The 24,256-nt window shown below is 44.1% G+C and overlaps 1 protein-coding gene across 2 annotated transcripts; it reads right to left on the reverse strand.

The window, feature by feature from the left end:
- Positions 1-21,034: 21,034 nt before the first annotated feature.
- LOC144679769 (transcription factor Sox-17-alpha-A-like) lies at positions 21,035-23,964 on the reverse strand. Of its 2 annotated transcripts, XR_013576421.1 has the most exons (3): positions 23,521-23,964; positions 21,920-23,212; positions 21,035-21,267 (listed from the first exon to the last, which is right to left on the reverse strand). XR_013576421.1 is itself a non-coding variant. In XM_078540510.1 (2 exons), the coding sequence occupies exons 1-2, from the start codon at positions 23,810-23,812 to the stop codon at positions 22,278-22,280; spliced, it is 1,227 nt and encodes a 408-aa protein (XP_078396636.1). In that variant the 5' UTR covers positions 23,813-23,964; the 3' UTR covers positions 21,833-22,277. The 2 variants fall into 2 exon arrangements, 1 of the variants encoding a protein (XP_078396636.1); XM_078540510.1 differs by lacking the exon at positions 21,035-21,267 and having other exon boundaries at positions 21,833-23,212.
- Between the last annotated feature and the right edge of the window lie 292 nt (positions 23,965-24,256).

Below are 24,256 nucleotides of genomic sequence, written 5' to 3' on the forward strand. Positions count from 1 at the left end.
CAAGGGCTTGACAGGGTGGATGCTAAGAGGATGTTTCCCCTTGTGGGGAAATCTAGAACTAGGGGGCACAGTTTAAAAATGAGGGGTCTCCTATTTAAGATGGAGATTAGAAAGAATTTTTATCTCTCAGAGAGTTGTTAATATTTGGAATTCACTACCTCAGAGTGTAGTGAGGACTGAGTCATTGAATATATTCAAGGCTGAGTTGGGCAGGTTTTTGATCTACAAGTGAGTCAAAGGTTATGGGAGGCAAGCGGTAAAGTGCAGTTAAAGCCACAAACAATTCACCCATGATCTTATTAAATGGTGGAGCAGGCTCCACGAGCTGAATGGCTTACTTCTGTTCTTATTCCTAATGTTAGTCATACAGTCATAGAGGCCTACAGCACAGAGGAAGGCCCTTTGGCCCATCGAGTCTGCGCCGGTCAAACAAGTACCTAACTATTCTAATCCCATTTTCTAGCACTAGGCCCAGAGTCTTGTATGCCATGGCATCACAAGTGCACATCCAAATACTTCTTAAATGTTATGAGGGTATCTGCCTCTACCACCCTTTCAGGCAGTGAGTTCCAGATTCCCACCACCCTCTGGGTGAAAAAATTCTTCCTCACACCCCCTCTAAACCTCCTGCCCTTTACCTTAAATCTATGCCCCCTGGTTATTGATCCCTCCACCAAGGGGAAAAGTTCCTTCCATCTACCCTATCTATGCCCCTCATAATTTTATACACCTCAATCATGTCCTCCCTCAATCTCCTCTACTCCAGGGAAAATAACCCCAGTCTATCCAATCTCTCCTCATAACTAAAACTCTCCAGCCCAGGCAACATGCTGGTAAATCTCCTCTGCACTCTCTCCAGTGCAATCACATCCTTCCTATAATGCAGATTCCAGAACTGCATGCAATACTCTAGCTGGGGCCTAACCAGCGTTTTATACAGTTCCAGCATAACCTCCCTGCTCTTATATTCTATGCCTCGTTCTTATGTCATGTTGCTACAGCCAGAATGCACCTGCCCTGAGAGTGTGGCCACTTAACAACATGTTTAGCACTAGGCTATTATGGAATTGAACATGAAGCATGAAGTTTGCATGCTGCCTGCATTGCTTTCAATAAGCATGGATTAATTATGCTTTGCAACTCCCACACCCGTTATTAGGTCTTATTGAATTTTTAGCCCAGAACATCACGTTCAAGTTATAAAGTAAACCTTTGGAAAATCTAAATAAAAGTAATTCTTGCTGGCACACTTTGCCTCTTTTGAAAATTTTGCTTGTCTCGGGGCAACATTTGGTTGATTGCATTCGGTAATTACTTTGCACCCACATTAGCAAGAGAACCAGGAGCTCCATTGCTAAGAAAACTGGCTGCCACATTGTTAGCTCCCTAGGGCAGCAGGTGGAAGAGAGAAAAGTGCCATCATTATGGGTGTCACCGCAAGCCCTCCCTTCATTTCAATTTGTGTAAGTGGGTGTTTGTGCAGCTCAAGAAAATAAAGTCATTTATATAGTGTCTTTCACAACCTCTGACTATCCCAGAGCTCATCATAGCTAATGTAGTACCTCCTGAAGTATACTTACTGTTGTAATGTAGGGAAATTTAATGTAGGTGGACTTACCTGAACTTTTTGACCATGGCATGTTTAATGGGTAACTAATGGTGCAGCCTTTAGGACAAATGGTACAATGATGTCTTAGATCAGTGGGTACGCTGTTGAAAAAACAAAGGAAAACAATTAATATTTATGGTGCATTTAGTGAGTTCCAAATGAATGGGAGGAAGTAAGTACATGAACCAAATTTGGTGTTTTTTTTTCCTTTTGTGTATTAGGTAACATAGCAACAGGGAGCAGCTGAAGGCAACCGTTATAAGCATGGAATTGACCCAAGTGATTACTGAAAGTACAGAAAGCTCCAGATAGTCTCATACCTCCCTCTGACCTAATACGCACTCCAGCCCTAGTTCAGCTTTTGGAACAGAATCCAAGCGGCAACATTGTGTTGTTGAATTTTCTTTGGCAGGAAAAGGCATGGCAACTGCAAACTTGCTGGATTGATACAAAATATTAAGGAGTTCAGTATAAATGGCTGACAGGTACTGCAGTTACATTATAGATACAGCCTCACACTGGTACCTGTAGAATGTGACCTTCTGTGAAGTAGACTGAAATTACTGAGGTCAGTGACAAAGGAACCCAGATGTGCATGCTCAGATGTGTTAGGCCTTCAGTTAATTTTTAATATTGGGAGAGAATGGATGGGAGTGTGGTTTTACACCAGATTGAATTTACCCAGCCATAGCTGGAAAGTCAAACTGATGTGAGATGAACTTGGTCTCATACAACTCAGTTTGAGTGAGCTTGGGAGACAGATCATTGTCCTATGACCCACATTGTAATGAACATTTAGTGGCATTGCACAACCTAAATCACTTTGAATTAAGATGAAATTGACAGATTAAGCTTTCTATTAGGTAAAATTCTACTTTAGTGCCAAAATTCCGTGTGAAATACATTTTTCTGACATCAATCTGATGTGGTAACTTCAGTGAGAGACTGGTGAGGACCTTCAGAAAATGACAGAGACCAGTTGTGCTCGGACTGTGTCATTCCTAAGATTTTTCATATTCCTTATAAGGGGTGAAGCCTCCACCCTCTCTTTACGAGGCAAGTGTCATAGGAGAGGGGGGTAGACGAGGGGCAGAAAATCTTTGCTTCTCCATTTTAGCTACAAGGTTAGGTTGGAGAAGCTGGGGTTGGCCTCCTTGAAGCAAAGGAGATTGAGGTGAGATTTGATGGTGGTGTACAACATTATGTCAGGTTTAGATAATGCAAACAAAGAAAATCTGTTCCCATGACCTGATGGTACAAGGACTAGGGTTTAAGGTTTTGGGCAAGTGAGGCAGGGCTATGGGGATATTGTGGGAGAATGGGGTTGTTCTATAGAGAGCAGGCATGAGTTTGATAGGCTGAATGGCCTTCTTCTGTGCCCTAATGGCCCGATGACTCTGACTTTATGACTAGCCAGGACCTGTTGTATTCTCTAAAGGTTGGTACACCAACTGGGTTGAGGCATATTGACTTCCGAATGGGCAAAATAAGATTTTCTTAGTGAGTCCATGCCAGGGAAGTGATCTGGACCTGTACCAAAAGGGGCACTTCTTTTTTTTTCAAAAATTTCTGATCAGACCCCTTACACTGAGTGCCAAGAAAGTCAAAAAAGAAAAAGAAAGAAAGATAGACAAGTTGGTGAGATGTGCCTGGGAAATACCTACCCCAATTTTACGGCAGTGCCAGAATTTTCAGATACACCTGTAATGGCGTTCCATGTAAATTAGGTGCCCTACAACTGACATGGGAGCTCTGGTGGGGTCAGACTGGGTGGCATTGGTCATCAGAAACCTGATGTAACTGAAAGGATCAGGGGCCTTGGAATTTCAGTGCCCAACCTTTTATGCTCAATTTTCCCAGCCCTTTGGAGATGGGCTGAAAGGCTGGAAGGCTGGCAATATGGAGAGGGATGGCATTGGGAGGGGAGCCCAAAGTCTTCATGCCTCCATGGCATATCGTCAGCAGCAGAAACCTTAGTGGCATGGCAGCTAATGGCTCAATTCAGGGCCCTTCCTGCCCCTCAGGCATTTTGCTCATGTTGTGAGGGCCTGGCACCACAAAGGGAGACTGTAAGTAAACCCTGATGACCTCCCTGGGGCTCCCAGGGAGTGGGGGGAGCCTTCTTGATGGGCATTCCATGTTCCACAGAGTGGCTGCCCCCATGCCTAACTCGCTGCTGCCACAAAGCTCTGTCACCCTGATTGCTGAGCCTACCTGCCTGTCTGGAACCAGCTTCCCAAAGAGAACACACATGTCTTCAAGGGAGCCCTGACATTGAGGCTCCCACTCCTTGGTGGTAACAACCTCATCACTGGCCAGTGCCCGCACTGGTGCTGCCAAAGCCACTATGCAGCTGGCCCTCTGACAGCTCTTGGCGGGGTGGGGGAGGGGGGGGAGGCGGGGTTAGGTTTAGAGTTAGGGTGTGGGGTGGGCCGTCATTCTTAATTGGGCAGTGGTCCCAGTGGAGTGACTTGATCCCCAACAGTAACATTCAGCCTGAAAGCCTGATCTTTGTCATTGAGGATCAAGTCCCAATGCCCAGGGTGGAAGTGCGGGCTGACAACACTTCGGTGGGCAGAGGGACCCTGGGGTGGCATTTTGGTGTTGGTGACAAATTAACAGGTGCCGCTGGAGCCATTGTCCAATTGAGGACCTCAGCCCACCCCCAGAGCTGCTGGTCCAATCAGAGGGCTGACAGCTTAGTAGCCTTGACAATGCCACCACTAGTGATGGCCAGTGCTGGGGCTGCATCACCAAGGGGAGGGAACATCAATGTCAATGTGTCTTTGAAGACATGTGAGGTTTTGGGGGGAGATCTGAACCAGGCATGCAGGCCCCAGTGATCAGCAGGTGAGGGGCAGTGAGTATTATTGTAGTGGTAGCAAGTTAGATGGTGGGGTGGGGCTGGGGGTTAGTGTCCCCTGTGTAGGCCAATAGCACCAATCAAGGGAGATTCCCCCCACTCCCCAAACGGTTACAGGTCATTAATACTCACCACGTAAAAAAATGTTGTCCCTCACATCCTCCCCACATCTCTTGCCCAAAACTTTAAATCTGTGAACCAAGTCCTGGTACCATCAACTAATGGGAACAGCTTTTCTTTGTCTACTTTGTCTAAACCTGACATATCTTGTACACCTTTATCAAATCCCTGCTCAATCTCCTTTGCTCCAAGGAGAACAACCCCAGCTTCTCCAATCCAATCTAATCTTGTAGCTCAAATCCCCCATCCCCGGAACCATTCTAGTAAATCTCCTCGGTACCCTCTCAATGACTCTCACATCCTTCCTAAAGTGTGTTGAATTGATTTCATTGATGGTTACCCCAGATAATTACAGTATGAATATCGGTTTGAGTTTATCTACTTACAATGATAGAGAATTGGCAACCTTGTCTTATAATTCGTTGGGAGTCGGAGCGGAGCAGACCTGCGGGAGACAGTTGGGAGCTGAGGAGTGCCTATAAATACAGGCTGGGGATTCGAGTGAGGCCTACCTTGCTGGGAGTCGGAGTGGAGCGGACCTGCAGGAGGCAGACGGGAGTGGAGGAGTGCCTATAAATACAGACCAGGGATTCGAGTGAGGCCTGCCTTGCTGGGAGTCAGAGTGGAGTGGACCTGCAGGAGGCAGTCGGGAGTGGAGGAGTGCGCTGTTTCAGCTGCTATGACGCTGCAGCCGGGGAAAAAGGAAAATAAAGCAACTGTGACGTCACAGGAAGCTAGTAAGTTGACTGGTCGGTAAGTGCTCAGTCTAAGGGACAGTGTGTGAGAAACCAGCTTAGGACAGGCAAGTTAAGGTAGATCTTTAAATAAAAAGAACTAAAACTTTAAAATAATAAACCAAAACTTGAAAACTTTAAAATTAAAATCAAACAATAAAGATAAAAAAGCAATAAAAATAAACTAATTTAAACAAACATCTAAAACACATACCTTGTAGTTAAGAAGCATATAACCTTTAGTTGTCAGTGTTACTAGCATGCAATAAACACAGTAAATTGTAGCGTACATATGAAGAAAGTAATTAAAGTAAACTAACTAAGAAGAATGGCGGGTCAGGTGTTATGTTGCAGCTGTGAGATGTGGGAGCTTTGGGACGCCAAGTCGATCCATGACAAACACGTCTGCAGGAAGTGTAAGCAGCTTGAGGATTCAGGATCGGGATTATTGATCTGGAAGCCAAAATACAGACACTGCATGATATATAGGAGTGGAAGAAATACCTGGATACTTGGTTCCAGAAGACAGTCACATATCTTTTAGAAGAGGGACATCTGTTTTGGTCAGCAGTGAGGGACAGGAGGATGTGACTGTCAGTGAGGCAGGTAATGGGACCGAGCAGACAGTAGTGGAGGAGCCTCAGACTTTGCAATTGTCAAACAAGTTTGAGGTGGATGAAAACGAAGTCTGCAAGGTAGATGAGCTGGCTGGCCATGGTACTGTGGTACAGGAAGCCATTCAACTGTGGGGAGCAAGAAGGAATATAATGGTAGTAGGGGACAGTATAGTGAGGGGGATTGACACTGTTCTCTGCAGCAGAGAGCAAGGGTCCAGACGGCTATGTTACCTGCCCAGTGCTAGGGTTCGAGACTATTGCTCAGGGCTGGGGAGGAACTTGCAGTGGGAGGTGGAGGATTCAGTTGTCGTGGTCCACATAGGTACCAATGACATAGGTAGAACTAGGAAAGAGGTTCTGCAAAGTCAGTATGATGAGCTAGGTACCAAATTAGCAGAACCTCAAATGTAATAATCTCTGGATTATTACCTGAGCCATGTACAAATTGGCATAGGGCAAATAAGATTAGAGAGACGAATGTGTGGCTCAAAGACTGGTGTGGGAGAAATGGGTTCCGGTTTGTGGGGCACCGGCATCAGTAGTAGGGAAAGTGGGGGCTGTGCCGTTGGGACTGTTTACACCTGAACTGTGTTGGGATTAGTGTCTTCGCAAATCCCATAACTAGGGAAGTAGAGAGGCCTTTAAACTAAACAAGAGGGGTGAGGGATCAAGCTTGGGTAGAGGTAGCAAATCAAGGTGTAGAGTCAAGACAGGAAAGCAAAATAGTAATATGAGAAATGAGGGTCAGAGAATGGCAGGAAGGGACAGAGGGAAGAAAACCTAAGAATAGATCAGCAATCAAGACTAGATGTTACAAAGGTAACAAAAAGACAAAACTGAAGGCTCTCAATCTGAATGCACGCAGCATTCATAAAAAAGTAAATGAATCGGTGGCCCACATTAAAGTAAACAAATATGATCTGATAGCAATTACGGAGACATGGCTGCAGGATGACAAAGATTAGGCCCTTAATATTAAATGGTACATGACATTCAAGAAAAATAGGAAGCTAGTTAAAGGTGGAGGGTAGCACTGTTAATCAAAGAGGGCATTGGTGCAATAGTTAGAGATGACCTTGGTTCAGGAGATCAGGATGTAGAATTGCTTTGGGTGGAGATGAGGAATAGTAGGGGAAATATGTCATTAGTGGGAGTGGTATACAGGCCCCCTAACAGTAGCCACAGAATAGGGCAAAGTATTCAAGAGAAAATATTGTGTGCTTGTGATAAAGGGGCAGCACTAATCATGGGTAATTTTAATCTACACATAAACTGGAAAAATCAGATTGGCAGTAGTAGCCTGAATGAGGAGTTCTTAGAATGCTTCTAAGTTAGTTTCTTAGAGCAGCATGTTCTGGAACCAACCAGAGAGCAGGTTATATTAGACTTGATATTGTGTAACCTGACAAGATTAATTAATGGCCTCATAGTAAACACACCCCTAGGTAGCAGTGACCACAATATGATTGAATATACATCCAGTTTGAAAGGGAGAAGAGCGGGTCTAAGACTAGTAGCTAAAACTTAAATATGGGCAACTATGTGGGGATGAAAGCTGAGCTAGCTGAAGTGAACTGGGAAACTAGGCTAGAGGATAGATCAATAGAGGAGCAGTGGCATACACTTAAGGGGATACTTCACAATATTCAGGATAAGTACATTCATACTATAAGGAAAAATTCTAAGGGGAGGACCCACTATCCATGGTTAACTAAAGATGTTAAAGAAAGCATCAAACTTAAGGAAAAAGCATACAACTCCACAAAGATGAGTGGCAAGATAGATGACTTAACAGAATATAAAGAACGGCAGAGAATGACTAAAAGGTTAATCAGGAGAAAGAAATTAGAATATGAGAGGAAGCTAGCTAGAAATGTAAAAATGGATAGCAAGAGTTTCTACAGGTATTTAAAAAGGAAGAGAGTAAGTAAAGTGAGTGTTGGTCTTCTAGAGAGTGACAGTGGGGAGTTAATAGTAGATAATAAGGAAATGGCAAAAGAAATAAACAAATATTTTGCTTCTGTGTTCACTATAGAGGATACAAAAAACATTCCAGTACTGGCTGCAAATCAGGAGGTGAACAGGAGAAAGGAACATGGTGAAGTTGAAATCACTAGGGAAATGGTACTGAGCAAATTGGTGGAGCTGCAGGCTGACAAGTCTCCGGGTCCCGATGGACTTCATCCTAGGGTCTTAAAAGAAGTGGCTAATGAGGTATTTGATGCGCAGGTGTTATTTTTCCAAAATTTGCTAGGTTCTGGAAAGGCTCCACCAGACTGGAAAGTAGTAAAAATAACCCTTCCATTCAAGAAGGGGAACAAGCAGAAAACAGGAAACTATAGGCCAGTTAGCTTGATGTCTGTCGTTGGGAAGTTATTGGAATTGATCATTGAGGGGGTTATAGCTGGGCACTTAGAAGTACTCAAGGCAATAGAGAAGAGTCAGCATGGTTTTGTGAAAGTAAAATCATGTTTAACCAATTTATTGGAGTTATTTGAAGGAGTAACATGCACAGTGAATAAAGGGGAGCCTGTAGACGTACTGTACTTGGATTTCCAGAAGGCATTTGATAAGGTGCCACACCAAAGATTATTACGGAAAATAAAATTGCATGGTGTAGGGGGTAACATATTAGCATGAATAGAAGATTGGCTGGCTGGCAGAAAGCAGAGGGTATGCATAAATGGGCCTTTTCTGATTGGCAGGATGTGACGAGTGGAGTCCCACAGGGGTCTGTACTGGGGCCTCAACTTTTTACAATTTACATCGATGACTTTGATGAGGGGAGTGAAGACATGGTAGCTAAATTTGTAAATGACACAAAGATAGGTAGGAACGTATGTTGTGAAGAGGACATGAGGAGGTTGCAAATGGATATAGATAGGTTGAGTGAGTGGGCAAAGATCTGACAAATGGAGTTTAATGTGGGAAAATGTGAAGTTGTTCACTTTGGCAGGAAGAGTGAAAAATCAGAGTATTACTTAAATGGAGAGCGGCTGCATAATTCTGAGATACAGAGGGGTCTAGGTGTTCTAGTACATGAGTCACAAAAAGTTAGTATGCGGGTACAGCAAGTAATTAAGAAGGATAATGGAACCCTTTATTACGAGAGGGATTGAACACAAAAGTAAGGATGTTATGTTTTAAGTTAGACAGGGCATTGGTGAGACCGCACCTCGAACACTGTGTGCAGTTTTGGCCTCCTTATTTAAGGAAGGGTGTAAATACATTGGAGGTGGTTCAAAGGAGGTTTACTGGATTGATACCTGGGGAAGAATTTCCCCCCTGTTGGGGGGGAAGCTCAGGAGCGGGTGTGTGCGGGCGCGCCTCTGATCAGCACTGCCATTTTAAGTGGGCGGGCCAATTAAGGCCCAGCGTAACGTCCACCAGGAAGCGCTATGCGCTCCCTGTGCGGGTGGGGGGAGGGGATTTCCTAAGCCAAGAGTGCACTTTTTCGCACATGCGCGTGAAAGATCGCATTTATCTCCCTGAGGCTAAGTGCTGCCTCAGGGAGATCGGTGCCAAATTCAAAAATGTGAAATATAGAAAAATAAAATTTCCCTGACATGTCCCCTCATGTGACACAGTCACGTAAGTTGGGACATGTCCATCACTTTAATTAAACTTTTACTAAATTTTTAAAAACCTACTTGAAATCTCATCCCACCCATGGATGAGGTTTCATGCTTTTTCTGAAGCCCACCAGGGCTCCCAGCCTGCCCACCAACCTTAAGGTTGGACGGGCAGGTCCTTTAACTACTTCAATTAGTTTTTAAATGGCCTTATTTGGCCGTTGACAGGTCGGCGGGCGCACAGCTGATTCAGCTGCGGCCCGCTGACCTAAAAATTGAAATGACGCGGCGTGACAGCAGGAGTTCCGCCCGACATCATCCCGCATCATTTTACGCCTCGGCGAGTGGGCCCTGATCCCCGCTCGCCGAACTCAATATCCTGCCCAGGAATGGGTGGGTTGTGTTATGAGGAAAGTTTGGACAGACTGGGCTTGTTTCCACTGGAGTTTAGGAGAGTGGGAGGTGATTTGATTGAAGTATACAAGATCCTGAACGACCTTCACAAGGTGGATGTCAAAAGGATATTTCCTCTTGTGGGTGAGTCTAGAACTAAGGGGCACAGCTTTAAAATTAGGGGATGCCCTTCTGTGACGGAGATGAGGAGAATTTTTTTTCTCTCAGTGGGTTGTGCGACTTTGGAATTCTCTGCCTCAGAAGGTGGTAGAGGTAGGGTCATTGAATATTTTTAAGGCAGAGGTAGATAAATTCTTGTTAAGCAAGGGAATCAAAGGTTATCGGGGGTAGATGGGAGTGTGGAAATCGAAACACAAGAAGATCAACCATGATCTTATTGAAAGGCGGAGCAGGCTCGAGGGGCCGAATGGTCTTCTCCTGTTCCTATTTCTTATGTTCTTATACTGATGACCATGGATCAGTTTCTGGCTCAGGGAAACAGAAGATTTCTGTTGTTTATACTCATTCAGAAAACTCCATTCACCAGCAGCAAATGTGGTTAATTGTTAGTGTCAGGAAAACGTCAGCAGGACAGTTGGATAGTTGCTAACTTTTAAACGGTATGTTTAAAACCCTCATTTAATACTGTTTACACTTATTGCAGTCAGTATAAAGCTGAAGAAGGACAAAGATTAATTTTGCATGTGGCATAAAGTTACATTACAATACTGCCTACACCACAAAAAATAATTAATTGGCTGTAAAGAACTTTGAAATGTCCTAGGGCTGTGAAAGATGCAAATTCTTAATTTACTGGTATCTACACTTAGCAGACCTGAACTATAGACCTGAGAAACAACAACAGTACCTTTAACATGATCAAACATTCCAAGGCACTTCACAAGAGCATTATAAAACAAAATATGACACCAAGCCACATAAGGAGATATTAGGGAAGATGACCAAAAACTTCCCTAAAGAGGTAGGTTTTAAGGAGTGTCTTAAAGGAGAAAAATGAGGTAACGAGGCAGAGAAATCTAGGGAGGGAATTCCTGGGCTTGAGGCCGAGGCAGCTGAAGGCGCAGCCACCAATGATGGATCAATTATGGTAAGGAATACACAAGATGTTAGAATTAGAGGGACGCAGATATCTCAGAGGGTTGTGGGGCTTGAGGAGATTACAGGGAAAGGGAGAGGTGAGGCCTTGGAGGAATTTGAAAGCAAGGATTGGAATTTTAAATTCAAGGCGTTGCTTGACCAGGAGCCAATGTATGTCAGCAATGACAGGGGTGATAGGAGAGTGAAACTTCTTGTGAGTTAAGGCACAGGTAGCAGAGTTTTGAATGACATCAACTTTACAGAAGGTAGAATATGTGAGACCAGCCAGAAGTTAACATGGATTTATGAAAGGAAAATCATGGTTGACAAATCTATTGGAATTTTTTGAGGATGTTACTTGTGGCATAGATAAAGGAGAACCAGTGGATGTGGTGTATTTGGATTTTCAGAAGGCTTTTGATAAGGTCCCACACAGGAGGTTAGTAAACAAAATTAGATCACATGGGATAGGGGGTAATATACTGATATGGATTGGGAATTAGTTAACAGACAGAAAACAGAGAGGAGGAATAAATGGGTCATTCTCAGTAAGACAAGCTGTTACTAGTGGGGCACTGCAAGGACCAGTGCTGGGACCACAGCTGTTCACAATCTATATCAATGATTTGGATGTGGGAACCAAATGTAATATTTCCAAATTTGCTGATGATACAAAACTAGGTAGGAATGTAAGTTGTGAGGAGGATGGAAGGAGGCTTCAAGGGGGCTTGGACATGCTAAGTGAATGGGCAAGAACAAAGGAGATGGAATATAAGATGAATAAGTGTAAAGCTATTCACTTTGGTAGAAAAAACAGAAATGCAGTGTATTTCTTAAATGTTGAGAGTTTGCGAAGTGTTGATATCTAAAAGGACCTGGGTGTCCTTGTTCATGAGTCACTAAAAGCTAGCAGGCAGGAACAGGAAGCAATTAGAAAGCAAAATGATATGTTGGCCTTCATCGCAAGGGGATTTGAGTATAGGAGTAAAGATGTCTTGCTGCAATTGTTTAGAGCCTTGTTGAGACCTCACCTGGAGTATTGCGTACAGTTTTGATCTCCTTATCTCAGGAAGGATATACTTGCCATAGAGGGAGTGCAACAAAGGTTCAGCAAACTAATCCCTGGGATAGCGGAATTACCTTATGAGGAGATATTGAGGAACTTGGGCCTGTATTCTGTAGGGTTTCAAGGAATGAGAGGTAATCTCATTGAAACTTACAAAATTCTTACAGGGCGTGACAGGTAGATGCAGGAAGGATATTTCCTTGGCTGATGAGTCTAGAACCAAGGGACTCAGTCTTAGAGTAAGGGGCAGGCCAATTAAGACTGCAAGTGAGGAATTTCATCACTCAGAGGGTGATGAACCTTTGGAATTCTCTACCCCAGAGAGCTGCTCATTTACTGAGCATGATCAAGACAGAAATCGATAGATTTCTGGGTATTAATGACATCAAGAGATATGGGGATATTGTGGGAAAGTGACATTGAGGTAGATGATCAGCCATAGTCTAACTGAAAGGCAGGGGAGGCTTCTTGGGCTGAATGGCCTACTCCTGCTCCTATGTTCCTATGTTCTGAAGTGAGTAGGAATAGTCAAGTCTAGAAATAATAAAGGTATGAATGAGGCAGATGAGCTGAGACTAGGGAGAAGTGGAACAATGTTTAAGGGGATTAAAGGTTACGGGGAGAAGGTGGGAGAATGGTGTTGAGAAACTTATCAGTCATGATTGAATGGTGGAGCAAACTCGATGGGCCGAATGACCTAATTTCTGCTCCTATGTCTTATGGTCTAATGTTATAGTCTTACTGATGTTGCAAATATAAGATCGGAAGCTCATCTCGGGGTCAAATATGATACCAAGGTTACAAACAGACTGGTATAATCTCAGATGGTTGCCAGGGAGAGGGATGGAATTGATAGCTAGGAAATGAGGTTTGGAAAAGGGGTGGCAAATAATGGCTTCAGTCTTCGCAATATTTAATTGGAGGAAGTTTCTGCTCATCCAGCACTCGGTGTCAAACAAGCAGCCTGATAATTTAGTAATTCTGGAGGCTGAACAGTTCAGGGTGAATGTTGAAATAAAAGAGCTCTCCAGACGCAAACTTGGACAAAAGTACAAGGTTCCACTTTTCAAAGGAGAGCAAAACTTTTCTTTTAATGATGAAAACATTGAACCTAAGTTTAGAATGTTCCTAACAACTCCAATGGACCAGCTGAACACTTTTAACATGCAATTTTGCATCAGCCTGAATTTATATAATACAGTTTTTGACTTTTGATTTGAATTCCCAACAATGTTACAAGAAGAACAACAAAAACTTGTATTTATATAGCATCATTAACATCAAAAACATACCAAAACGCTTCCCCGGGCAGTACAAAAAAAAGTGGAAGGAAATATTAAGAAGCATGACTGAAGGCTTGATAAAGCAAATGGGCTTTAGTAGGGCCTTGGAGAAGAGTGAGATAGTGAGCTGGAGAAATGGAGGTTGGGGAAATACTCCAGAGCACAGTGGCTAATGTTAAGGCACTGCCACAAGTGGTGGATAAAAGGGAGAGGGACAGAAACTGCAGTCAGAGGAACAGAGGTTTATGTGAGGGGAAGTGGTTGGATGAGTTTTTGTGCCTGGGAAGGAGGCAGAGATCAGGGAGGAATTTAAATATACATATGAGAACTTTAAATTTGAGGCATTAGGGTATTGGGAGCAAATGTATGTCAGTAAGGATATGAGGTGACAGGCAAGCATGACATAAGAAATAAGGGCAAAAGTAGACCTTTCAACCCTTCAAGACTGCTTGGCATTCAGTAAGATTATAGCTTATCTTCCACCTCAACTCAAGCTTCCCCCACTATCCCCATATTCCTTGATTCCCTTAGTATCCAAAAATCAATTGGTCAATTCAATATGCTCAATGGCTGAGCATCCCCAGCCCTCATGGATAGAGAATTCCAAAGACTCACAACCTTTTGAGTGAATTAATTTCTCATTTCAGTACTAAATGAATGTAATCCTGGTAGTGGCCACCGCTCCCAATGACCCTGCTGGGACCAGAGACCTGTTGGCCAATCAGATGGCTAGCAGCTCTCAGAGGCAGGACTTTCTCCCCAAATAGGGGCAGAAGGCCTGCTCCTCAGAACATTAATTGGCTATATGGCAGCTGCCTGGAGCGGGGCTGAGACCCCTGCTGACTTTTCTGGAGGCGAGGCAAGAAACCCTGCCACCTGTTACATTCTGCCCTAGGTGTGATCTCACCAATGGCCTATGGCCTGGCGTGGGGCAGGATTTTGGCAGCAGTGCCTTGAATAAGGTTAAGTTTACAGCAGGTAAAAGATAATGACGTCAACTAGGAGAGAATATTACCCGAAAGTCATGCTGCACAAAACAATCTGACAGTGCGTCACTCTCAAGTTCTCTGTGGTTCTGGAGAGCTGACTTGTAGTGTCTCAGAAAGGCTGTGATTTAATGAATGCAGAGGCCAAGGAAATGCTGAAATGATACCTCAATGGTTATCAGATTAGACAGCAGTGAGAACTATTGGCAGAGCCCCAGCAAAAGAAGTTACCAAGTAGTATATTACTAGAACAAAAATAAAAATACCTGGAAAAACTCAACAGGTCTGACAGCACCTGTGGAGAGAAACACAGTTAATGTTCGAGTCCGTATGACTGTTCAGTATATTACTAGAACCTATCTGCATTGCTAGATTGGGGGAGGTGATGGTGTAGTGGTATTGTCACTGGATTAGTAACACAGAGACCCAGGGTAATTCTCTGGGGACCCAGGTTCAAATTCTGCCATGGCAGATGGTGGAATACAAATACAATAAAAATCTGGAATTAAAAGTCTAATGATGACCAAGAAACTATTGTCAGTTGTTGTAAAAACCCATCTGGTTCACTAATGTCCTTTAGGGAAAGGATATCTGCTGTCCTTATCTGGTCCAGAGAATTCCAAAGACACTCAGCCTTTTGAGTGAATTCATTTTCAGTACTAAATGGATGCAGTCCTGGTAGTGGCCACTGCTCCCAATGGCGCTGCTAGGACCAGAGACCTGTTCTCCAGACCCATAGCAATGTGGTTGACTCTTAAAATGCCCCTGAACAAGGGCACCTAGGGATGGGCAATAAACACTGACCCAGGCAACGAAGCCCACATCCTGTGAATGAATAATAAAAAAAATTACAGTTAATTTTGCTGGCAATGTCTCCCCATAATTATGATCAAACTTTATATTTACATTAATGCCCAATATTGCAATGTTCACTGCACTTCAAACTATGCCATATTGAAATATGGCTTTAAATCATAGAATTATATAGAATCTACAACAGAGAAGCAGGTAAATTAACCCAATAAACTATATCAGTCCCTCTGCCTCCATTTTTTTGTGTTTCTCTGCTGGTTTTTTTTTCATTTCTCGCTTATTTCCTTTGCATTCGGACAGCAGCTATTCTGCCATTTCCATCTCCTCTAGCCAAATCATTTGTTTCTTTACTTGTCCTATTACCACTCCCTTTGTCCTGGCATTGTAAAAGGAAAAGAAAGACCTTGCAATTATATGGCACCTTTCACAGCCACTGGACATCTCAATGAAGTACTTTTGTAATGTAGGAAACATGGCAGCCAATTTGTGCACAGCAAGCTCCCATGATAAGCAATAGGATAATGAGCAGATAATCTGTTTTTTGCAATGTTGATTAAGGGGCAAATATTTGTCAGGACTCCAGGGATAACTTTAAAATAAAAGAAAAATACTGTGGACGCTGGAAGTCTGAAATAAAAACAGAAAGTGCTAGAAATACTGAAAAGATCTGCAGCACCTATAGAGGGAGAAATGGAGTTAACATTTTGAGTTGAATACAGTTCTTCATCAGAACTGTTTTCTGTTTTTATTATCCCAGAGTTATCACCCCTGCTTTTCTTCAAAATAGTCCCATGGGATCTTTTCCATTCACCCAAGCAGGCAGATGGGACCTTGGTTTAACATCTTATCCAAAAGACAGCAGGGTTAACAATCCAGCACTCCCACAGCACTGCATTTTCAGCATTGATTCATTTTGCTTTTACGCCTTGGAATGCAACTTGTGATTCAGAGGCAAGATTGCTGTCAATTGAGCCACAGCCGACACTGTGACCTCATCAAACATTTTGTCATTGAATCTCTCCTGCCCTCCATTCCGTCACAGAGCTCCTCTTTGTTTTTCTTCCCACTCTCGCCCCTTTCACTTGCTTAAAACCTATTACATTTCACATTTTTCCCAATTCTCGTGAGAGGTCACAATCCTGAAATGTTAACTCTGTTTCTCTCTCCACAGATTTTAAAAAATTCATTTATGGAATGTGGGCTTCACTGGCTGGGCCAGCATTTATTGCCCATCCCTAGTTTCCCTTGAGAAGGTGTTGGTGAGCTGCCTTCTTGAACCGCTGCAGTCCATGTAGTATAGTTACACCCACAGTGCTGTTAGGGAGGGAGTTCCAAGATTTTGACCCAGTGACGGTGAAGGAATGGTGATATATTTCCAAGTCAGGATGGTGAGTGGTTTGGAGGGGAACTTCCAGGTGGTGGTGTGTCCATGTGTCTGCTCCCCTTGTCCTTCTAGATGGTAGCGGCTGTTGGTTTGGAAGTTGCTGTCAAAGGAGCCTTGGTGAGTTCCTGCAGTGATCTTGTAGATGGTACACTCTGCTGCCACTGTGTGTCGGTGATGGTGGTAGTGAATGTTTGTGGATGGGGTGCCAATAAAGCAGACTGCTTTGTCCTGGATGGTGTCAAGCTTCTTGAGTGTTGTTGGAGCTGCACTCATCCAGGCAAGTGGAGGGTATTCCATCACACTCCTGACCTGTGTCTTGTAGATGGTGGACAGACTTTTGGGAGTTCGAAGGTGAGTTACTCTCTACAGGATTCCGAGCCTCTGAGCTGCCCTTGTAGCTATATGGATATGTCCAGTTCAGTTTCTGGTCAATGGTAACCCCCAGGATGTTGATAGTTGGGGATTCAGCGATAGTAATGCCATTGAAAGCCCAGGGGCGATGGTTAGATTCTCTCGTGTTCATGATGGACATTGTCTGGCATTTTGCACGGCGTGAATGTTACTTGCCACTTGTCAGCCCAAGCCTGCGTATTGTCCAGGTCTTGCTATATTTGTACGTGGACTGCATCATATCTGAGGAGTCATGAATGGTGCTGAAAATTGTGCAAACATCAGCGAACATCCCCACTTCTGACCTTATGATGGAAGGAAGGTCATTGATGAAGCAGCTAAAGATGATTGGGCCTAGGACACTACTCAGAGGTATTCCTGCAATGATGTCCAGGAACTGTGGTGATTGACCCCCAACAATCACAACCATCTTCCTTTGTGCTAGCTAGGTATGACTCCAACCAGTGGAGAATTTTCCCCCTGATTCTGATTGGCTCAAGTTTTGCTCGGGCTTCTTGATGCCACACTCAGTCAAATGCTGCCTTGATGTCAAGGGCAGTCATTCTCAGCTCACCTCTGGAGTTCAGCTCCTTTGTCCATGTTTGAACCAAGGCTGCAATGAGGTCAGGAGCTGAGTGACACTGGTGGAACCCAAACTGGGCATCAGTGAGCACGTTATTGCTAAGCAAGTGCCGCTTGATAGCACTGTTGATGACCCCTTCCCTCACTTTACTGATGATCGAGAGTAGACTAATGGGGTGATAATTGGCCGGGTTGGATTTGTCCTGCTTTTTGTGTACAGGACATAGCTGGGCAATTTTCCACATTGCCATGTAGATGCCAGTGTTGTAGCTGTACTGGAACAGCTTGGCTAGGGGCACGGCAAGTTCTGGAGCACAAGTCTTCAGCACTATTGCTGGAATATTGTCAGAGCCCATAGCCTTTGCAGTATCAAGTGCCTTCAGCCATTTCTTAATATCATGTGGAGTGTATTGAATTGGGTGAAAACTGGCAACTGTGATAGTGGGGAACACCAAAGGAGGCCGAGATGGATCATCCACTTGGCACTTGTGGCTGAAGATCGTTGCGACTGCTTCACACTTATCTGTTGCACTGATGTGGTGGGCTCCTCCATCATTGAGGATGGGGAAATTTGTGGAGCCTCTTCCTCCAGTGTGTTGTTTAATTGTCCATCACTATTCATGATTGGATGTGGCAGGACTGCAAAGCTCAGATCTGATCCGTTGGTCATGGAATTGCTTAGCTCTGTCTATCACTTGCTGCTTATGCTGTTTGACACACAAGTAGTCCTGTGTTATAGCTTCACCAGGTTGACACCTCATTTTTAGGTATGACTGGTGCTGCTCCTGGCATGCCCTCCTGCACCCTTCATTGAACCAGGGTTGTTCCCTTGGCTTGGTGATAATGGCAGAGGGGAATGTGCTGGGCCATGAGTTTATAGATTGTTATTTTTAGAACGTTCTGCTGCTGATGGCCCACAGCATCTCATGGTTCCCCAGCCTTGAGTTGCTAGATCTTTTTGAAATCTATCCCATTTAGCACGGTGGTAGTGCCACACAACATGATGGAGGGTGTCCTCAGTGTGAAGATGGAACTTTATCTCCACAATGACTGTGCGGTGGTCACTTCTACAGATACTGTCATGGACAGATGCATCTGTGGCAGGCAGTTTGATGAGGATGAGATTAAGTATGTTTTTCTCTCTTGTTCATTCCCTCACCACCTGCTGCAGACCCAGTCTAGCAACTACGTCCTTTAGGACTCAGCCAGCTCAGTCAGTAGTGGTGCTTTTGAGCCACTCTTGGTATGGACTTTGAAGTTCCCCACCCACATTCTGCACCCTTGCTACCTTCGATGCTTTCTCCACGTGGTGTTTAACATGGAGGAGCATTGATTCATCAGCTGAGGTGGTTAGTACATGATAATCAGCAGGAGGTTTCCTTGCCCCTGTATGCTCTGATGCCATGAGACTTCATGGGGTCCGGAGACAATATTGAGGACTCCCAGGGCAGCTCCCTCCCGACTGTAAACCACTGTGCCGCCACATCTGCTGGGTCTGTCCTGCCGGTGGGACAGGACATACCCCGGGATGGTGATGGTGGCATCTTGGACATTATCTGTGAGGTATGATTCCTTGAGGATGATTATGTCAGGCTGTTGCTAGACTTGTCTGTAGTACTAGCCCAAATGTTAGTAAGGAGGACTTTACAGGGTCAACAGGTTTGAGTTTGCCAGTGTCATTTCTGGTGCACTGGTCGATGCCAGGTGGCCCATCCAATTTCATCCCTTATCCAATTTTCTGTACTGGTTTGGCCAGAGGGCATTTAAGAGTCAACCACATTGTTGTGGGTCTGGAGTCACATATAGACCAGATCAGGTAAGGATGGCAGATTTCCTTCCCTAAAGGGCATTAGATGGGTTTTTACAACAATCGACAATGGTTTCATGGTCACCATTAGGCTTTTAATTCCAGACATTTTATTGAATTCAAATTCTATCTACTGTGGTGGGATTTGAATCCAGGTCCCAGAGCATTACCAATGACAGTACCGCAGACACCAGATGATACCAGCCAAGGTGTTCGCCCAGACCTACTAAATATTCCCAACATTTCCTGTTTTTAATTTTAGGACCAAGTCAGTGTTTATGCTCCACAGGAGTCTCTTTCATCTCATCCTATCAATAGAACCTTTCCTTCTCTTGTCCTAACCTAGCTTTCCCCTAAATGTTTATCCAGCTTCCCCTTAACTTTACACCTAAATTCAATCACATCTTGATACAAAACCAAAACTACTCCATACTGATGAATAACATATTTACGGGGAAACTAGATAAATCCAAGAGAGAGAAATGAATCGTCGGGTATGTTGATAGGATTAGAAGAGATAGGGTGGGATGTGGCACTTGCAGGCAAACCAATTGAACTGTACTGTGCTGTCAAATCCCATCATCTCTCGGTTTGCTTGATACAGAATGTGTTGTAAGGCCAGTTACTATTTAATATTAACATTGTCTTTTTAAACAGTTCTGTTTAAATGGCTTTTCTCTTTTGTTGGACTGAATTTTAAATTCATATATTAGTGGAAGGGATTCCAGTTTACAGTGTACAGACCCGCTTTGAATTCTTGTGATCACCACCGCGGTTAGAATCTTGCAGCTGGCCTTCAATCACAGCGCCTACATTAAAATTATGAAGTAATGGTTAAAAAAAAACACACCTGCCACTGGACAAACCGATTTAGTTAAATGATATAAAGCAGTAGCGCAGACGGAGGGTCAATCAATAAATTTTAACATGGACAGGAATGAAAAAACAACTTGTAACGCCAGCGTTTCTTTTAATTTTAAAATATTTGTGTTATTTAATTCTTTGGTTACAGGGAGAGCTGGGAAGCAAGTTCACATAATGGGTCTGGTTGTTCATGACTCCCTGAGGGCGTAATGAACTTTTCTGATTTATTGGAGCATTTTGGCTTTTACTTGTGGATTTCTGTCCTCGTTTGGTTGACATCGCCACTGGGCCGTTGGATCGGGTGGGGAGTATGAATTGTATTGCCAAATCTAGATTAGGCAAAGTGGAATGGAAACAGAGCGTTGGGAGTGCAAGGCAAGAAACTGGAGCAATGGTGAAATGTTATCATAATAATTTTATTTAACCTCTTTAAACCGCGAATATTTCTATACTTAGTGTTTAAGTGCCAGGGTGAATACTGGTGGGACTTATAGGCGGCCAGTTTAACGCAATTTACTCTGTTCCAACGTGAGGGTGAAGGCACACACTACAAATACCACATTCAGAAGTTACCAAAAGCGTCCTGTTCAATTCGCGATTTGTAAGAATAAGGAGTCATGCAATTTATACTGTTGCATTCTCCAGACATGTAAGCTACTAATGTAAGCCACTAATTACAAAGCCCAAGACCCCAATTGCAGTTGCATGATAAAATAGAACTGATAGCAAATGTTACACATTAAATTACAATGCAATTATGTTTATAAAGAGATGTTTATTTTCTGTTGTAACTGTTGTAACAGGCCTCCCCCTGAACTGCCGGTTATGCTGCAAATGTTTTTATTGTTGACAAACTGAGAAAAGCAGGTGGGGAGCTTTAGACAGTAAATGTGACCATCTGACCCTCGCGTCAGGCCGGGCTGGGGGAGGGATTGTAGAAGAGGTCAATGTTACTCTGCCTACAACCGCCTATTTCAAGGATCTCTGCTCATGATTCTTTCATATAGCGCTAAAATGCAGGTCAACAATCGGGACTAATGGTTATCGAGAGATGATTAGTGTTGACTTGCTCTTCCTGAGAATTTCCTGCCAAGAAAATGTATCGGTTCAGTAAAATTGAATTATTTTCATTGTGGGCAGCTTTTCGATGTGTTAAGTGCAATTTCTTCACTTTGCTTCTCCCTCCCCGCATAAAACCCCTGTTTCATGGTGGTGAAAGCATTTTTTTTTACAAGACATTCGAGCACTAATATTAAAGAATTGATTTATACTGTGTTTGTGTCGCGATGTCTGATGAACATGTTGTCGCTAAAGGGGCTCTCGCATTTCACTGACCTCGTGACCACAAGACTCGATTGACAGAATGACGCGTCCTCTCGGCAATGAAATAGTTACAATAACGCGTACAATACACATCTGAAATCGGAAATTGAGGTTATAAGCAGCTGCGCAGTCTTTTTACTAGAAATCGTGTCTTTTCCTGAGGTTGTGTCCTGACTATTTTTTCAATAGTTGTGCGCTTCAATGCTGGGAAAGGCGGATTGGCGCAGTTATTTGACATCCACTGGAATTTATGTGGCCAGCATCCGACCTTACAGAACTATCGCAAGTAACAAGGATGTGATCAGATTACAAATACAGACTTTTAATCTTAAATTTTCAAGACTTTATTCGCTAGTGATAAAAAGTGCAAAAAAGTACAAAAACATGTCATTTCAATAAGAAATTAAATATTTACATAATGATTGCTGAAGCAATTCTTATCCAGTACAAACTGCGGGCCGCTGCTTGTGGAAGACACTTGGTTCTACAAATTTCCCCATTATTAAAAATAAAATTCCAAGAGATTAAAAAGTACAATGTTTTTCGATCATTGTATTCTGAAAGACACAAAAACAGCAGCCCCCCTCCCAATCCCCGTAGAATTGATCTGAAGCACAAAATGAAAGCAAAGATATTTTAAATATACAACCTTTAAATATCAGGCAACATTTTCAAAACACCCTGAGGACAACTACAATTTAAGAAAAGCATTTTTGGTTTTTAATACTGTCGATATTTTTTTGCCTAGTCTTTTTTTTAAAAAAGGTAGTCCCCTATGCCGAGGGGAAATTGGAGTAATACATGGCACTACTGGCGTCCGAAAGGACAGATGAGATCAGATTACTCTCTGCAGAAGTCAATCCATTTGGATTTGCTTCTGGTGCATTATAGGCAAGTCCGGCCAGGTCAGGTCGAGAAACCGACGTGAGGTATTGCTCGAACTCATTGCGATCTACATCCGCGAGCAGGTCTGCCTGGCTGAGGTGCTCGAGGTTATCCACATGGTGCGCGTCAGGTGGTGGAGAGAGTTGTCCTGCGTGCACATGCTGGGGCCGCTGGCTGTTTGACGAGCACATCTGGTTGTAGTACATTGCTACCACGTTGTGGCAAGAGCTGAGCACCCCATGGAAACCACTGTCGTGTCCCATCTGATCACTCTGGGGAAGGCCCAGCTCAGCTCGGTGCCTTCGGAACATGGCTATCTGGGTTTCCTGCGCGGAGTATTCGGGATGGTGCTGCTGCTGTTGCTGCTGCTGGTGGTGGTGGTGGTAACCGGGACTGTTCCCGTAAGGCATCATTTGGCAATCTTCCTGTAAATGCGGAGGGAAAAACACGGAATTTGCTTCTAGCACATCCAAAGGAGAGGTCTCCGGGGTTGGCAAGCCGAAACTGTCCACACTGGCTGCCATGGTCTGCGCTTCCCTGTAATGGCTGAGCGGAGGAATCTGGTTTTGGAGACAGTAGCCGGTGTCGTGGTATGTGAGGTTAATGTTCTGGTTACATACCCGCCCCTCATTGCCCAGCTGTTGCTCGGACATGCTGTGCATCAGGAGACCCGTGTCCACCCGCTTAATTCTCTTGATCTGCTTTCTCCGCCGGGGCCGGTATTTGTAGTTGGGATGTTCCTTCATGTGCTGGACCCGAAGCCTTTCTGCCTCTTCCACAAAGGGACGTTTCTCAGCTAAGGAAAGCCCTCTCCATGATTTACCTGCAGATACACAATACAAATGAACGGTGAACACGTCATTACCGAAAAATTAAAACTCCAATTAACATTTCACCACATTTATCTGGTGTTTGCTACTTTTAATCAAACGAGTTATCTAGAAACCCGCCTTTCACTTATTTCTGTACAGTTTACACTGTATAGGGAGGATGGATTATTACGCTCTGTTTATAGATGCACATTCAATGTATCCACCGATACATTCGTTTGAAATATCCTTCGGGCAAAGTAAAGTCAGCGTCGAGCTTTAATTTAAAAACGTTCTTTCTTTCCCCAACCCTTGTCCTTACCCAGCATCTTGCTCAGCTCGGCGTTGTGCAGATCCGGGTTTTGTTGAGCGAGCCTCTTGCGTTCGTCCTTTGCCCAGACCATGAAGGCGTTCATGGGCCGACGGATGCGGTTTTCAGACTTGGATCGGTTGGCATTGTTCGCCTGATCGGCGGCGCTGCCAACCTTGGCATCCCCGAGGGAACTCATGGATTCAGCCCACTGGCAGGGTCCCATCGCCGGCAGCATTCCCGCCATATGGCACCTACTCTGAGTCTGGTCGTCACTGGCGTAACCAGCATCAGGGCTGCTCATTCCTGGAGTGGGACTCGTGTCTGGATAGGGAAGTAAAAACCCAGGCTGCTTTCCTCCACCGCGATCGGATGGGGATGATTTGATTTGCCTTGGCTCGGGCTGGCGCACACACACACTTCACTCACTATCTCCAATTCTCCGCTTTGGATGTTGCGAAGTTTTTGGCAACTGGGCTTGATAAGCACAAGGGCGGCCAATCAGAAGCCAGGAGGCGTGGCCTTTCCGGGAAAGGTTGCAGGAGGTGGAGCCTGAAAGCTGCTCGCCCCGCCCACTCCCCCTGGACCTTCCACCTCCAGAAGCTGAAGGATCGTTTCTAATGGAGAATGCTGTTCATGCTGTTAATAAACAACTTTGATCAACAACGCATATTCGGGGCTGTCGAAAGAGAATTTAATTCACAACAGTCAAAAATCATCACAGTCGTTCATTCAGACCCAGTCTGCT

Source organism: Cetorhinus maximus, chromosome 4 (genome assembly GCF_964194155.1).
Source record: "Cetorhinus maximus chromosome 4, sCetMax3.hap1.1, whole genome shotgun sequence".
In the NCBI taxonomy this organism is placed as follows: Eukaryota; Metazoa; Chordata; class Chondrichthyes; order Lamniformes; family Cetorhinidae; genus Cetorhinus; species Cetorhinus maximus.

What these genes read in the sequence shown, in the direction of transcription:
- LOC144679769 (XM_078540510.1), bottom strand. Translation starts at nt 23,812, where the DNA reads ATGAGCAGCCCTGATGCTGGTTACGCCAGTGACGACCAGACTCAGAGT. An exon ending in CGAGCTGAGCAAGATGCTGG is followed by an intron (nt 23,213 to 23,520) that starts GTAAGGACAAGG and finishes GTGTATCTGCAG; the next exon opens with GTAAATCATGGAGAGGGCTT.